This window comes from Schistocerca piceifrons, chromosome 8, assembly GCF_021461385.2.
Source record: "Schistocerca piceifrons isolate TAMUIC-IGC-003096 chromosome 8, iqSchPice1.1, whole genome shotgun sequence".
NCBI classification, from domain to species: Eukaryota; Metazoa; Arthropoda; class Insecta; order Orthoptera; family Acrididae; genus Schistocerca; species Schistocerca piceifrons.
In genome coordinates, this window is record NC_060145.1 from 292152994 (window position 1) to 292170940 (window position 17947).

At 37.9% G+C, this 17947-nt stretch overlaps 1 protein-coding gene across 1 annotated transcript in view; it reads left to right on the top strand.

Annotated features, from left to right (window-relative positions):
- LOC124711940 (protein odr-4 homolog) overlaps positions 1-16565 on the top strand; it is a 42507-nt gene extending 25942 nt beyond the window's left edge. The window contains exons 5-9 of the mRNA XM_047242199.1: positions 5465-5641; positions 8663-8782; positions 12059-12149; positions 15331-15513; positions 16296-16565. Of these exons, the coding sequence (XP_047098155.1) occupies positions 5465-5641; positions 8663-8782; positions 12059-12149; positions 15331-15513; positions 16296-16504 (780 nt within the window). The 3' untranslated portion in view covers positions 16505-16565. The remainder of the gene's footprint in view (positions 1-5464; positions 5642-8662; positions 8783-12058; positions 12150-15330; positions 15514-16295) is intronic.
- The last annotated feature ends 1382 nt before the right edge of the window (positions 16566-17947 follow it).

Sequence of the window (17947 nt, forward strand, 5' to 3'; positions counted from 1 at the left end):
GTAGACATTGACAGCTTCTGGTATTTCTACTACTGGAAATTCAACATCATCATTTATACAGAGCTCACTGGTAATGAAACTTAGGGAACAGAATCTTATTCAATGTGACATTGAAAAGACTCTGCATTTAACACTTCAGTAACTGGTCTGTTTCCAGAGAAAGAAATGTCGCTCATTACCCATCAGTATAAGGAGATGCACCTCTGTTCCTTACTATATATGATGCAGGGTTATTATAAAATACACCTAATCCTCATACTCTGGGATAAAAAATTCCAAGCAATCTTCATTTAATCAGAAAGTTAATATGTAGCTGACTTTTATACTTTTTAGGCTTTTGAAAAGACCAAAGAGAGATTTTATTGACATAATGAAACTGTTGTGGAAAGGCAGCAATCTATCTGCATCACTAACTTGCATTGCTGAGCAAATGTCTACGTATCTCTTTAGAGCATTCTCCTGAATTGTGAGATTGATTAAAAATCCATTACACATCTTTTGGAACTCTTTAGAGTTTGAGATTCAGTCTCTTTGTGAAGAAAATACTTCAAAGTGTTTACTCTTTGTGTCATCCTTACAGTCTGCCTTGTTAGAGAAGTTACATTTAAGTGTGATTCAGTAATGTCGTGTGGTATTGTTAACTATTTTGTGTGTATCAGGCTGGCAGGCAGGCAGGCAGGCAATGGGGAGTTTGCCTTGTTAGACTATCATTGTTACTTGTAAAGCTCCAGAAAATCATGCAAAATGTGCAGGTATAAGAGTTAAGTCACAAGTTGTACTATTTTCTTACACTGAAATAGATAACACATCTTCAGAATACAAACAAAATAAAGGTTATTTCCATAAGAAATGAAGCTATGCTACCTGGGAGCAAAAACCTGAGCAACATAATTTCTGTATTTGCTACACAGTTTTGTGAATCATTCACTGTCATAGAGTAATCCAGTAACATGTGAAAAAAAGCATTAAACTGATGCAAATTGATTTATGTTAAGGTAATTTTGGTTTTAAAATTATTCTGTAATTTCTTCCCCATGCCAGTTAGAATATTTATACTGGGGTTTGCTGTGAATAGCAGCTTCTTTCTTGAAGGTAACCATAGTAGTTTATTTGTCAAATCTCATTCATAATCTTCAGGTCGAAAATGAACTGAAAACACACATGCACAGTTTTCACATTCATTTTGTTTGTGTGTTTGCATCAAACTTTTCATTCACAATGCAAGTACTGATGTTTGGGAAAACCATGATAGTTAAAATTTGTCATCTTGAGCAGTATTCATGCGTTGTGCTATGGTGCAATTGCAGTGACCCCTGCTCAAGATTGACACAAAACAACTGATTTTCCTTTGCTGCTCACCACGACTTCTGTGTTTTGCTCTATGCACAGCCACCACAGTCCTCAATGTGACTTCAAGGCGCGCAGGGATGTCTGGGAATTATTTTCTTGTCTGGGACCAGAATGGCCTACTTCCTTAGGCACACAGACACAACTTGATACCAGCTCCCCCGAACTTGGATGCATGTCTCAGTTGGAATGTGCATCAAGTCCCTTTTCTGGGACCATAATAGTGTGCTCCCTGTGTGTTTCTGTACACTCCTTCCTGGTTAGTATCCTGACCGTAAATTAGGACCAATTTATTTCAAACACCTGAAGTTTGCGCCCCTCCCCCCCCCCCCTTCCCCCCTGAACTGATTGATGTTACTCTTGTCGTCCTCTGATATCTCTTATTCACAATCTACATCTACATCATTACTCTGCTATTCACAATAAAGTGCCTGGCAGAGGGTTCAGTGAACCACCTTCAAGCTGTCTCTCTACCGTTCCACTCTCGAACAGCACGCGGGAAAAACGTGCACTTAAATTTTTCTGTGTGAGCCCTGATTTCTCTTATTTTATCATGATGATCATTTCTCCCTATGTAGGTGGGTGCCAACAGAATGTTTCCACAATCAGAGGAGAAAACTGGTTATTGAAATTTCATAAGAAGATCACATTGCAGTGAAAAACGCCTTTGTTTTAATGATTGCCACTCCAATTCACGTATCATGCCTGTGGCACTATCCCCCCTATTTCGCGATAATACAAAAGGAGCTGCCCTTCTTTGAATTTTTTCAATGTCATCCGTCAGTCCCACCTGATGCGGATCCCACACCGCACAGCAATACTGCAGAATAGGGCGGACAAGCGTTGTGTAAGCAGGCTCTTTAGTAGGCCTGTTGCACCTTCTAAGTGTTCTGCCAATGAATCGCAGTCTTTGGTTTGCTCTACCCACAATATTATCTATGTGATCATTCCAATTTAGGTTATTTGTAATTGTAAACCCTAAGTATTTAGTTGAATTTACAGCCTTCAGATTTGTGTGACTTATCGTGTAATCGAAATTTATCTGATTTCTTTTAGTACTCATGTGAATAACTTCACACTTTTCCTTATTCAGGGTCAATTTCCACTTTTCGCACCATACAGATATCTTATCTAAACCATTTTTCAAGTCATTTTGATCATCTGATGACTTCACAAGACGGTAAATGACAGCATCATCTGCAAACCATCTAAGACGGCTACTCAGATTGTATCCTATGTCATTAATATAGATCAGGAACAATAGAGCGCCTCTCTCTTACGTTAATCATACTACCAGCTCAGATACTTTACTGTGGGTCTTCACTCATGTGGGTATCGAGCGACAGCTCATTTGGCTAAAGAAGCGATTACTCGCCCAACATTCACTTTGTCAATCCTAGGTGTGGATTTGCAGGTGCAAATAAGACCTCTACTCATTTGGAGTTGGAAAAACTGGTGGACTGCTGCCTTCTTTAATAAACTGTGCTCTATCAAAGAGACCACAGCTACGTGCCATTCTTCTGTAATGCATTCTGCATACTCGACACTACCTCCTCTGACAGTTTCTATTATAATCCATCTTTTACTAAGTTTTTAATTGCTTTCAATGCAGTTAGCTACCTTTTTTCGCTGCACTGTAATGTACTATTTTAGGACTCCATTTGGTAAAGCACTCTGGTGAAGCAGACCTTTAAGATTCCTTTTCCTTGATACTAGCCAATGATGAAAGAACTGTTGAATAGGTTTTTTCTATTGCTGTAGTTAACAATTTGGCTGTATCAGATTAGGGGTGGGATGCCTGCCATGACATGCTCTGCCCAGGACACGCTAGAGTGCGCCTACACTCTAATCAACCTGTTAGTTCTCACATTTTCTTTCACTGTAGTTGGACCTACTGCTATGCTAATGGAGCTTGTCTCATAGGTACATGCCATTATTTGCAGACTGGCTTAAATTGGTCCCCCCCCCCCCCTCCACCCCTCTCTGGTGGTTGTCATGTGAGTAGAAATCAGTAGTTGTAATTTCAAAACATTATGTTATTGGACTTTCAACTTCACACACACTCATTTTGGCATTCCTAGTGCTGAAACTGATTACACAGATGAAGCTTCAATTTAGTAACATTGATTGCAGAAAAAATTGAAAAAGTGCCCTAGTATTCAAATACGTAAACAAACACGTGATATTTCTCCTTAAATTTAATTAGCCACGTACATCACAAACAAATAAGCACACAGAACACATCATAAAAATAAAACTTAGCTTCATAATGGAGTATGGTGTGATAAACTTGAAACAATGAATATACATGGACTTTGCCGCACTCATATGAGGTGTCCTTTCCACCTGCCTTCCATGTTTTTTCCTTCTTTTCTCAGCATACCACACACATTCGTCCCCTTTTCCCATCTGCAATGATTACATGATGATGGAAGTATTTTTCTGACAGTTGAGCCACTTTTCCTAATCCTTGAGGAAAGCTCTCCATTGACTGCCGAGCAGCAGGTAACATGATGCTTGTACCAGAAGGGTCAGCTTCCTTAGACTATTACAGCTTCTTTTGTGTAATAAATATTTTGGAATTTTTCTGTGTATTGAAGAGAGGTGTAACTTTAAAAAGTGCATCAAATCCTTGTTAACCTTTCGTTTTTGCCGGTGTTATTCAACTGAAACTTGGATAATATGTTTATAAATCTGTCCTTTGACAAAAAACCGGGGCAAAAATTACAACTGACAAGGTGATTCTTCAAGTCAGGACTCTCACTTAATGCTATATGCAGCAAAATAGCAAGGATATTTTTCTTACACGTCTGCTGCTGTTACAGTTTTCCATTGTTTGAACCTAGTAATAGGCATGATCTTATTTCACCTTCAAAGGTTTTGCATTATATAATGATTCTTTTGTCCATTCATGTCTGTTATTAGTGCACTGTCGAAGAAATAAAAAGAACAAACTTGAAGGTTCGCTTAATTCATCAACTGCTCCATTCTGTTTCAATCAACAAAGGTCTGTGTATGCAGTTATGCCTAAAATTCGTCATTTTTATGCCTTTTTCCTACTTTGAATAGGCATAAGTGTAAAAGCTGAAGTATGCTTGGGTTCCTTTTGTAATGTTCCTATAGAAGAATCAGTGATAACACACAATCTGTGAAAGTAATACATTAAACATATGCAGCAGTTCAGTTTTAAAAAAAGTAGCCTATCACTTTTTTCAGATAAATTGTAAAATGAATTTTCATCAGATACTTCATTTTCATTATCTGTAGACTCCTCAAGGACTTCATAAATAATTTACTCTGAACACTTCTCATCTTCACCCTATATTCTGAACAAAAAATTAACACAAGAGCAAATAAAATGCACCTAACAGAGAGAACTTCCATGTCAGCTAATGCTTATGAAGCAAATGACAATATCACGTTTCAAAAATGAATACTTACAATGACGCTGCTACTGTCATCTAGCAGTCACAGCAGGAAATAATCATAACTGTTGTGGCATAATATTACATCTGCTGCACATTCCTATTTCCCACAGTCACCTTAAGATTGCAGCAGCCACATGCCAAATGTTAAGCACCTCCTTTCCACCTAATGAGAAGGAATTATTTACTCCATTACTGTCTTACTCCTGCATTGGGTCAAGGGGGATTGAGATGGGGAGGTGCCTCTCACTATAGGTGAACCCTTGGGGCCCTTGCCTGCTCCCTAGTCTGCGCGCGCGCGAGCGCCCCCCCCACACCTACACCTACCTGACCCATATAGTTTCATGTCTCATGCATTTATTTCTCATCTCTGGCATCAATGTTGCTTTCAGTACCACTGTTTTACCACTACCTTATACTATCACGAATCAATCATATTTCTGGCTGATGTCAGATGTCACTAAATCTAGATGGACTAGTCCATGAATGAGGGATTGATGACCTCACTGTTTATTCTCATATTACCACCCACCAACCAACATGTAATTTCTTGAATTAAAATTATTTTGTTAATTCTTATGTTGTATTGGGTAACACTGAGAAACTGTGTTATTGAAGTAGAGATGACAGTCAAATTATTCCATCCTGGATTTTCCATTGTTTGATCAAATTATTGTTTAATATTTTTGCAGGAAATTTTACAAACCGTGGAAGAATCTGTTCAGGCATCAGCCTGCATCATAGAAGGTCAGGCACCAGATCTGTCTGATGGTATTGAAGCTGTGGACTGGACTGGCACAGGCCACAAGGCAAAAGGAAAGAAAGAACCATTGACACTGTCTGCAGTTTTGTATCAACCATGCAAATTGGTAAGTTTCCATATGTCAGATTGGTAAATTTCCAGATTTTTGTTATGAATGAGGTAGTACTAAGAACTGATCTCTTTCCTGTGGGTTGATGATGGTGGAAGTCTCTCTCTACTTTCTCCAGCTCACTCTCATTTGTGTGTGTGGTGGGGGGGAGTGTGGAAGAGAGAACAATTTAGAGAACTTATCCAGCATTTCTGTAATATTAGGGGCACCCAAAAGTGATGAGAACTTTTTACTGTTGCTGTAGTGGTGATAATGATGTACGAGGGTCACTCCAAAAAAAAAATGCACACAACTTTTTTAAAAATACAGTTTTCATTCTGCATGTGTGAAAGTTTTACAGTGTGTAGATACATCCTTCCCGCTTGTTTTCAAACTTAGTTCAACCTGTTCCTGAGAGTGGCGCCGTCACAGCATGCCTTAAAGATGGCTGCTACACTTAACATTCATCAGAAGCAATGTGCTGTCATAGAATTCCTGTGCTATGAAAACGAGACACTGGAAAACATCCACAAGAGGTTGAAAAAGGTGCATGGAGATGCTGCTGTCGATCGCAGTACAGTTAGTCGGTGGGCAAGCAGGTTACGTGATGAAAGCAGGCACGGCAATATTGAGGATTGTCCTCGCAGCCGCAGGCCTCGTACTGCACACACACTCCAAACAGTATGCAGAGAGTCAACGAATTGGTGACTGCTGACAGACGCATCACAGTGAACGAATTGTCATGCTACGTTGGGATAGGGGAAGGAAGTGTTTGCAGAATACTGAAAGTATTGGCATTAAAAAAGGTTTGTGCTAGGTGGGTTCCCAGGATGTTGACAGTGGCGCACAAAGAAACAAGAAAAATGGTATGCAGCGAACTTTTGGAATGGTACGAGAATGGTGGAGATGAATTTCTTGGAAGGATTGTGACAGGTGATGAAGCATGGCTCCATCATTTTTCACCAGAGACAAAGAGGCAATCAGTGGAGTGGCATCATGCAAGTTCACCCAAGAAAGAAAAAAAAAATTCAAAACCCCACCTTCTGCTGCAAAAGTTATGGCTGTGGTGTTTTTCGATTCCAAAGGACTCTTGCTTGTGGACATCATCCCAAGTGGAACCACCATAAATTCTGATGCATATGTGATGACACTGAAGAAACTTCAAACTTGACTGAGTTGTGTTCGACCACATCAGCAAACGCAGGATGTTTTGCTGTTGCACAACAATGCACGGCCACATGTCAGTCAAAAAACCATGGAAGCGATCACAAAACTGAGATGGACAACACTGAAACACCCGCCTTACAGTCCTGACCTGGATCCATGTGACTATCATCTCTTTGGGAAACTGAAAGACTCTCTTCGTGGAACAAGGTTTGGAGATGATGACTCCCTTGTGCATGCTGCCATAAAGTGGCTCCAACAGGTTGTTACAGAATTTTACCGTGCGGGTATACGGGTGCTGGTTCCAAGATGGTGTAAGGCAGTTGAGAGGGATGGAAATTTTGTGAAGAAATGAAAATATTGTTCCTAAAGGAAGTATCTACACATTGTAAAACATTCAAACATGTAGAATAAAAGATGGATTAAAAAAAGTGTTTATTTCTTTTGGAGTGACCCTCGTATTCTCTAGCTGGCTGATCTGTTATGAAAAAACTACCAACTGTCTTCCATCGAAAAGCATAAGTTACGTCAGAGTTCCTGTTTTAATAAATGCTCTTTCATGTTTCAGGCAATTTTATTTTGCCTGTAGATAATAAATACGCTTACCCTAAAGCCTCTCTTCATTCTAGGAATTGGGAAAAACATTCAAAAGGGATCGGAGCCAATGAGTTATGTGCAATATAATTATTGTCATTCTGCGTTTGACAAAAAACTACCTGAGCTCATTGCTGTGCGACCAGGAGTATTTTTGTGGTAGAAGAGCCAATCTTTTGATCACTATAATGCAGGATAATTTTCTTCCACAGTGGACGGTGCAGTCATTTTAGCTGTTGGAACTGATATTACAGTTGACTGTTATGCCTTGGGGAAGAAATTCATGGTGGATTATCCACTTTTGTAAGTTAGATTTTCTCGCTGTTTTTTTGAGTCTTATAAAAATATGTGTAACAACAAATGATTTTTTTTTATGGAAGTTTAGTGAACAGTTCATTAAGATTCAGATCAGTGAATAGTAGATATAGTTATAGGGATAGCCCCCACCACTTGGCCCCTTGTTAAGTGTGAAAAGATTTCTCATTACTTTTTGGTACCGCTTCATAGTTTAAACGTACTTCCTGCCTTCCACTACTCATGTGCAGAAAGGGTGATGTAATTAAATGCCAAAAGATTTGTCAAATGCTGTTCTGTGAAGGGAGGGATAATACTGGTAAATATATGAATGAGCACCATACTAAAGGTTTACTAGCAGGGAGGAAATTCCAATGTACAAGAAGTGCAAACCAGTGTTCTCCTCGAGAGAAAAAAAAATTGTAAATCAGTTCTAAATGTTATTAAGCTTAATAATTCTTCTTTTGAATTTAATCACATAGGTATCTTTTCATGTTTACATAGTCCTATATCTTTCATTTGCATGGATGTTGATGGGTGCAATGTGAAACTTCCACATCTATAGAAACTGCAATGGCACAAAGAAAGAGACTGGAAGTATCAAAGTGGCTGGTTTATATCTTGATATTATATCATATTAAATTTAAATCACAGATGTAATCCCTTTGGATCCTGGAGCGGAAGAAAATTCTACCGGTAGCTTTGTGCCATTGAGGGCACAAAGATGCCTTTGGTATAACATATAGAATATCTGTAGTCCCCCATGTAATAAGACTAGAAGACACAGTTGATGAGTGTCCACTTAATGGGACACCTGAGTTTAGCAGACTCCTTGATGTTTTGTGAGAATAGTAGGCTATGAGACAGTACGTGCTTTTGATCCAGACTGAAGAAAGACTAACTTTGAATTGAGTACAGTGACAGGCTTATACTGTACAAAGTTTGGTAATTTTACTACTCCTGAATTTCTTTATTCTATCATTACAGGGAACTGGTGATGAAGAAGAAATGCAACTTTTGCCATGTGGAGCCAGTATGGAAGTTTACGGTACCTTGGCAAGTCGTGTTTTTGTTAATGAGAAGGCTACAGTTGGCGATGCAGTACAGGTTGGTAGGACAGTTTTTCATACCTTTTAACTTTGTTGTGGTGCATTGAATTCCTACCAAAAGATGCTGTTAAGTGTCAAAAGTGAAATTGTATTGTGATTATACTTCAGTATAACCTGGTGTTCACATTCCTGGACTTAACATTTTTCTCATTGTTGTTGACACTTTTTATTGGTCCCTTCAGAGTGTTAATTTGCAGACACTTTTGCATTATCATAATTATAAATTTCCCACAATGACACCTAATGAAACAATATTAAAGGAGAGAAACAAAAAATAAAACAGAAACATGTAATTGAAATGTAATTTAAGTTTGCAAGGCATTGTCCTTCATGTAGTGTTTCCAGACATCCCACAGAAAACTTTTTGAGTTCTGGTCTCCATAGTTGTAAATCGGTAGAAGTTGGAACAGTCGGTGACGCTAGAATTTTGTCTCTGAACACTGCCAACCTTAGAATACCTTTACTGTGTGTAGTGGGACTGGGCTGCAACTTCAGAATTAGCCCAATCAGTACAAAACTTGTCAACAATAAACAAGAGTTGTCAACAGTAAACAAGAGCTGTGGTAGCACCTCTTTCATATAATATTCTGCCTTCCTCCCAACTGTCCCAGATGTGACACACAATGTTAAAAAAGTACATACTATGTGGAGATTTTGTTAATATATTAAGTTTGATCTTCAGGGAGACATCATCAAGTGCTCTACAGTATATGCTTCTCTCTTCCCCACCCGCTCCCCCCACCACCAGTTCCCAGAGTTTGTAACGATTTTTGAAGTGTTGGGAATGAATATCAGCCACCCCCCCCCCCCCCCCCGCCCCACCCCCCAAAAAAAAGGAAAGAAAAATATATATATATATATATATAATATATAGAACGTAATTCTATTACTGGGTCCACCCTATTATGCCAAATCGCCAAATGTTATCCTTTATTTCATATAGCAAAGGCTACACAATATAAATACGACTTATAGAATGTAATTCTGTCATTGTATCCACCATATTTTATGCAAACCATCACCCATTACCAACTGCTATCATATATATATTTTTTCAAAATATCCTTTTTAACATACGATGTAGCAACTTTTATATTTTGAAGTTAAATACACTTATTGTCTACAGGTTGACTTTATGTATGTATGTTTGTAATATATTTCCAGATTTTGTGATTATGCTAAATATTTGTTGTTGATAGAAAAAATGCAGTAGAAGAAATTGAAGAAACTATAATTCTGGCTTTATTAATCAAAAAGTATAAACTATTGGTGTGCTCATGAAATGTAAAATGTATTATATGCTTGGAAAATTTGGCACTATTTACATTTTCCCACAATTTATACCATTTTCTCAAAGTCCCATGAAAAGTTTAAAAGAAGAATTTTACTGTATTAGATTATAATGCAGTGATGTACTACGTATAATGCAATGAGTGGTGAATTTGCTGCTGCTGCTTGGTCTTGTAGCAATAAAAGCACAAAATGTGCTTTTGCCGTTATTTCTGACAACCAAAAATTTTGAACACATGCTGTGTCACTACATTCCTTATTTCTAGCATTACATTATGTTGTGATCAATAACATTTGTGACAGATATTGAATTTTAAATAAGTGACTAAAAACATCTGCAGCTTCCTGAAAATGAAATTCTGTTCAATGTAGGTCATGCGAGTTCAGAAATCTTCTAATAAAGGTGATAACACTTTATTTACTTACTACTTTTTACAATCATTATCAAGCATTTATAAAATATTTTCACAGGCTCAGAAACAGTAATTGTAAATCATTCAGCATTTTAAATCATTGTTTTTTTGTGACAAGTTATGTTTCTTCAGTGTATTTTCATTTTATAAATGCAATAAATATCAGTTGAGTGTATTAGTAATGAGCTAAAGACTCATAAGCAATTATATGCTAGATGTTACATAAGCCGAATAACAACTAGGCATAGTGAGAGGAAAGAGAAATCTGTCACTTTTTTCCATCACTTGGATTTGAAGATAATAATATAATGGAATCATTATTGTCATAACAGCAGTTTTTAGTAGTCACATTGCTTAATTAAAACTGCTATGTATATTAGACATTAAATTTCTCATATTTAAGGCTTCGTATTATATGGACACCAGGCAATATTTACAGAGAATTGGCTTCAATTTTGTGCTGAGTTCATTTCCACTTTAAACTGGTGCAATGAATTTCAGCACGTTTAAACATATATCAGGTAATATTCAGGCTGTCTGTGTATATTTAAGGAATATCCAAATGAAAAGATAAAAAACGTAATAACTAAACCATTTGAAATTTGCATATGCAGCTTTGAGATAACATAGTGAGACATCTAGAGACACGAATGTAGCATCGTCATCTCCCACTAAAAATCCAGGCTGTGCCCTCATCATGCAAGGTGATGCTTACCATCTTTTTTTTATGTCAGAGGTCCGCTACTCATCGAATTCCTTGAGCACGGAAAAACGGTTAACAGTGGTGTGAACTGTGAGTCACTCCATAGTCTGTGCTAGTTCATCAAGAGCAGACAGCATGGGCTGATCACAGTGTAATGGCCAAGTTGAAGTTGAAGTGGGAGTGGCTTGAGCATCAGCTCTACAGCCTGGACGTGCCAATCTGCAAATTCCATGTGTTTGGTTCATAAAAAAAAAAAAAAAAAAAAAACCACCACATCTGAAAGGGAAGTGCTTCAACTTGGGATAAAAACTGGCTCTTTCTGGAAACGGGGAATCCCTCAGTTCATGAAACACTGGGACATTTGTTGATTTCTTTTGAACATACTTCAGTTATACCCACAATGTTGTTTCATACCTTTGGTCTTGAACAGCCCTCATGATGTTGAGATGCATATGCGGGGTGTCATCGTAAAATGCTTTTCGCCGCAGTACTAGAATTGTAAAAAGTGAGTTGTGGATTGTTCTGTGTTCAGATGAAATATGTAGTTTACAATGGAACTGGCTGAAAGCATTTTTTAATGTGTGGTTGAGTTGATTATTACGTGCTATATTTTGGCAACTAACCTAGTTGTCTTTGTTAGGAGTTGAGTAGTAATCTGAATTACGCTGTCTATACCACAACTATCTATCACCCTGGAAAAACTTTGTAAATTGCTTGAAAGTGCTTTTTGTAATATTTGTGTATTTATGATGAAGATAAGTTTTTGTTATCCAGCATAGCTCCACGTCACATAGAATTTGAAATTTTTAAAATATGGTACATATCTAAATGAATGAACAAATGTTGATTTTGATTTTAATACTTCTAGGCACTTAAAGAAGATGTAATACGGTCACTGGCTGCTAGACTTGAACTGCATTGGGACAGCCTAATAGAAGAGGAGCAAGGGTCTCCTGAAGGTATAACATGTTCGTTAGATATCTTAAGCAATGACTTGCATGAATACATGCAAAATAGAGGAGCGAGTAAAAAATGATTGTATTATAGGATTGAAATAACACAACCCAGGTAAATGGAGGAGAGAATTGGCAAGAACAAGGACTTAATAAACAGTGGAAGACTAATCCAGTCTTTTTATAGCATTTCACTGTTGATTGGAATGTACTCCTCACAAATGTAGTGAGGAAAGTTTTGGCAGAATGTAAATAATTAAAAAGTAAAGGATACCACTCACCAAACAGCAGAAGTGTTGAGACATCAACGCATTCACGAAAAGAATCAAAACTTCACTACCTTTTCAAATAAATCTTTTGATTAGATAGAGAGGTGCTCATGCCTGCTCCTGCTCCCCCCTCCCCCCCCCCCCCCCAAATCACCGCGCTCACACGCTCACACACACACACACACACACACACACACACACACACACACACACACCCCCTAGGCACCTACATTGTGCTGACTGGAAACAATGTTGGAACTGCAGTTCAGAAGGTTGACTGGGATGGAGGTTATCAGATGGGGTGGATAGAAGGGGGGGAAGGTGGGAATACAGAGGGGAGGTTGGGGATGAGGGGCTAGCAGTTTCGGAGGCAGCAGGTGTGCAGGATAGGAACGTGGGAGGGAGAGTTTGCAGGTGCAAATGCTAGGCATGCAATGTACAGCTGGTGAGATGATGATTTACATCTACACTTGTACTCCACAAGCCACCTTTTGATGTGTGGCAGGGGATACATTGTGTCACTTCCTCCTGTCTTTGTTCCATTCACATATGGCTAGTGGGAAGAATAGTTGCTGGTAACTCTCCATATAGGCTCAGATCTAATTTTATCTCCATGCTCTTTTCACAAGATACATGTCGGATTCTTTTCACAAGATACACGTTGGATTCTTTTCACAAGATACACGTTGGATGAAGCAGTAAGCTGGTTGACTTGTCAAGTAATGTACACTTTCATAACTTTTAACAGTAGACCACACCGTAATACAGAACACCTCTTGCAATATTTACCCCTGGATTGGCTGAGCACCTCCATGGCACTTTCTGCTTACTAAATGAAACTGTAATGAAAGTTTGTGTTCTTTGGAGCCTATTGGTCAATTGATTGTTTTTTAAGAGACATGATTTGTTGAAAGACAACATTTCCTGAGGATTCTTCCAATGAATATCAGTCTGGCGTCTGCCTTATGCACAACTAATTTTATATGGTTGTTGCCCTCAGTCACTCCATACGCATGCTCATGAATATTTTAAGGAAGTAACTGTTTGCATTGATGGTTCTACAATTGTGTAATAATTCAGTAAAGTTTCTCTCTGTCTGCATATTTATAATATGTTACATATATTTACTCGTACATTGATGATTGCCATAGCTTTTAATTATGCCTTTTTGAATTAATTTGATAATGTCTTAAGAGTGCAGAATATGTTGTTATTTGATAAACATTACAGCAGAGACTCTTTTATTTGGAAAAATAACAGAGAGAAAGTTAGATAAATATCATAAATTTCCTTAAGTTTTGTATAGTCCAAGAAGCACAGATAGTTAATAATAAAAATGATATTTTGGAAGTACTGCCAGACTATGCTTATGAAGAAAGCAGAGGGTAAATCTAGAAGCAAAGTAATATGAAAGGCAATTGCAAAATTATTTGCAGAATGTCTGAAGAATCCAGAAAAAAATTTGTAACAAGATAGACAAGGCAATAAAAAACCATAGGCCAATTAACTTCCTCTCTTGCGTACTGAAAAAGTAATGCTTACCAAGGCAAAGCAGTGAACCTTCTTTAGAAGTGGGTATAACACAGTGTAACATTTGCAACTAGTAAACAAAATTATAAACTGAAGCAATTTGTGTGAACTCTATTTGTAATACATTCATAGATTCTTTGGAAAGTGTTTGACTAAATTTCAGTGAAATGTGTAGTAACTGTTCTTAAGAAACTTGGCAGTGACTTAATGTAACACGTTTCCAACAACCTTTGATTTGTTGATGACATTTTACTGTTTGCTTCTAGTGTAAATAAACATATACAAAGCACTGCTTACTAAAGAGCTAGTCTGAAGTTAGGCCTAAAAATGAATTGCAATAACAGTAAAAAAAAAACAAAAACTACACATTAGCAATGAAGTTACAAATGTACTAACAAAACTTAATAATTAGGGCCACTGCAAGCAACAGTAAAAATAGTGCTTTTGGTACACTAAAAGCTTCTGATGGGTCATAAAATGAAAGTTCACAATAACTCATTGTGTGTTGTTGTGGGTTACAGCAGTGATATCAGAAATGTTCATGTGAAAGCCATTCAAAAACTGAGGATTGTTCAGCAGCAGTGGAGAGATGGATCCTGGCAAGTTCTGAGAAACATGAAAAGAAACAAGAGGATCAGGGAACTGACTGGAGTTGAAGACATAATTATAATGAAAATTATGTCAACCTTGGGATGTAGTAGCCTGGTTGGGTGATAGATGGACAAAGGAAGTTTTTCTGTTGGATTTGGAAAGATATGCAAAGGCTCAGACAATGATGTAATAGGAGGTGGGCAGATGAAATTAGAAAATATACAGGAGCATGAAGCCAAAGACAACAAACAATCCCTTAAAATCCTAGAGGAGGACTTAATTTTGTAATGGATGTCAAATGCCTGACAATGATTAAAGTCATTGTGTAGCTAGTTGAGGCAAAGTAATTTAGCTTTGAAACCAAAGTCATTTATATAGAAATGTTTCAAATATTTTTGTGATACCTGTTATCTTGGTGTATTTGATCTGTATGTTTCCTACCAGAATTTGACAAAATAATTTAACTGGAAAGATAAAAAATCTACTCGCTAAGCTGTGCCAGAACGCACACAGAAGACGGTTGTAACAGGCAAGCTTCTGGAGCCAGTTGCTCCTCCTTCAGGCAGAAGGGTTGAAGGGGAAGGAAGAGGGGTAAGGAAAAGGATTGGAGAGGCAGAGGCATAGGAAAAGGGTAGATTTCGAGAAAGTCACCCAGAACCGCTGGTCAGTGGAGACTTCCTGCATGGGATGAGAAGGAAAGACTTTTTGTTGCTTGTAAAACATGTCATCTTAGATCTCATAGCATCAGTGAGCATGTTATAGTTCCATCTACAGGTTTACTTTCCCATTGTTTACAGAAAGAGTCACCTTACATGAGCCTCCACGAAGAGTATTAGTGCCATTACCTCATTGTCGAGTGGCACTTTCTGACTATTTATTCCCTGGTGAAGGTCCTAGTGAGGCTCTTGTATCACTTCAGGAGCTGCTAGATCTTGATATGAGTGAGGATGATGTTCAGAAGGATTTGGAACTTCAAGCAGGTAATTTATTCCTTTGCTTAATGCTTTTATCTCCAAATGTACATGTATAAAAATTCATATATAAAAACAAAGATGAGGTGACTTACCGAACGAAAGCGCTGGCAGGTCGATAGACACACAAACATACACACAAAATTCAAGCTTTCGCAACAAACTGTTGCCTCATCGTGAAAGAGGGAAGGAGAGGGAAGGACGAAAGGAAGTGAGTTTTAAGGGAGAGGGTAAGGAGTCATTCCAATCCCGGGAGCGGAAAGACTTACCTTAGGGGGAAAAAAGGACAGGTATACACTCGCACACACAGTCCTTTTTTCCCCCCTAAGGTAAGTCTTTCCGCTCCCGGGATTGGAATGACTCCTTACCCTCTCCCTTAAAACCCACATCCTTTCGTCTTTCCCTCTCCTTCCCTCTTTCCTGATGAGGCAACAGTTTGTTGCGAAAGCTTGAATTTTGTGTGTATGTTTATGTGTCTATCGACCTGCCAGCGCTTTCGTTTGGTAAGTCACATCATCTTTGTTTTTAGATATATTTTTCCCACGTGGAATGTTTCCCTTGTGTGTGTGTGTGTGTGTGTGTGTGTGTGTGTGTGTGTGTGTGTGTGTTGTAAATGCTCTCACCTGAGCTGGTGCAGTTTGTACCTTCCTATCCCTTAAGTCACTGATTATGTGCATGAGAAATTTATATTAATACCATGGCCTATAGTATCTCTCAAGTAAAATGTTCTATAAATTATATATAGGTCAACAGTTGAATCAAATAACTGCAAACCTTATATATGTGTTTAGATCCAGAGGATTTCTGTCCCCCAGAAGTGGAGCGAGAATCTTCAGATGTGGCCTCATCAGCACCTTTATCCAAAAATCGAGGAAAGGCTTCATCTTCACAACAACACCAACAGCAGACAAACGTTCTTCTTGCTGGACTAATTGTAGCAGCAGCTGTTTTAATTCTATCTGTGACTGCACAGCTGACTGGATGGTTTGACAGAACATAAGAAAAGTCTGAAGATATATTTGTAGAAACTGACTAATAAAGTTTGTTATACCTTTCCAGTATTCATTGTGGCTATTTCTTATTTAAGTGTAGCTCCTCAAATTCCTTCTCCTTTGTACAGTCCAGGCAAGATGTGGAACTCCAATCTCAGATAAATATTTCTGTGCCATCCATAAATTTTCCAGGGAATGACTCAAAACTCCTATTGTCTTTTTGAAATTTCTCCTGTGTGTTCATGACTATTCAGGTAATAAACTGAATAATTGGGTGAGTTTCGTACTAGACAGAATAAACAATCCAGCAGTATGCTAAGAACAGCATTGAAAGGAAAGTTTTTAAAGGGCCAAGTGCATAGGTTTTTATGAGGGAGATTGTCACAGCAGATACATCAGAACCTTTGAGGTTTTAATGTGTCTGCTAAGGACTAACCAAAAGGCACTGCAGTCACAAAGGCTGTGTAAATGGGATAGATTCTGAACTATACACTCCACTTAATCACAACGTGAACATTGATGAAGCAGATCTAAAACCAATGGGAAATTGCAGTTTTTTTTTTTAATTACAAAGGCCATTCAACATTGTACCTTCACATTCCCCTCCCTTCCCGTCCCTCTTTGTTTAATATGATTCAGATTCTTTTTTTTGCAATTGACCACACACAGTAGAACAGGCTTCCTCAGTGATAAATTAGAATTGCAATCAATGTACTAAAATGTTAATTTACTTGTATAGTGTAAGTATCTTACAACTATGATCTTAAATACTGATATCAACACTGGCCCTATCACAGAACTCTTCTATTGTAACATGGATTTTTGATCATCCAGTCAGAATTTTATCTGAATTTTTTAAAAGGAAAGGAAACATCAAAAAAATTTGAGGGCACTAACTTTACTGTTATTGTTATCCTGTACCTTGGAATATCAGTGTTTGCATTTCTTGTGTTGTTTATGAACCATTCCCTGATAACATATTCTTTAATGTTGTTCATGACAGAAGACAGACATGAGCCTGCTAAAAAGAAGGTTGCAGTGCTCTATACGACAAGCTGTGCACATGATCCAGACAGGTTTTTTCTTTACTTTTTAACTGTTACTAATATGAAAAGAATGTCCCCATATAAGATATGACAAAATGAAAAAAAGGGCCATTCAGAGACAATTATTACTGACCATATATCTGTTTCCACATGAGGTACATCACTGATATCTTTTTACAGTCTTCGTTGACTCATAGTTAATTATTCATGTGAAATATACAGTATGTTACTCTTTCTTCTTATATGCATATTGAGTCAGCTATTTCGTACAGCTTCAACTGCTACTTGTCTTGTAGCATACACTGATAAGCCAAAACATTGTGGCTTCTGCCCACTGTGATGTTGGATGCCACCTGGTTGCATTGAGGCACGTGATGTGGTAAAAAAAGTATGTAAGTGGAGCAA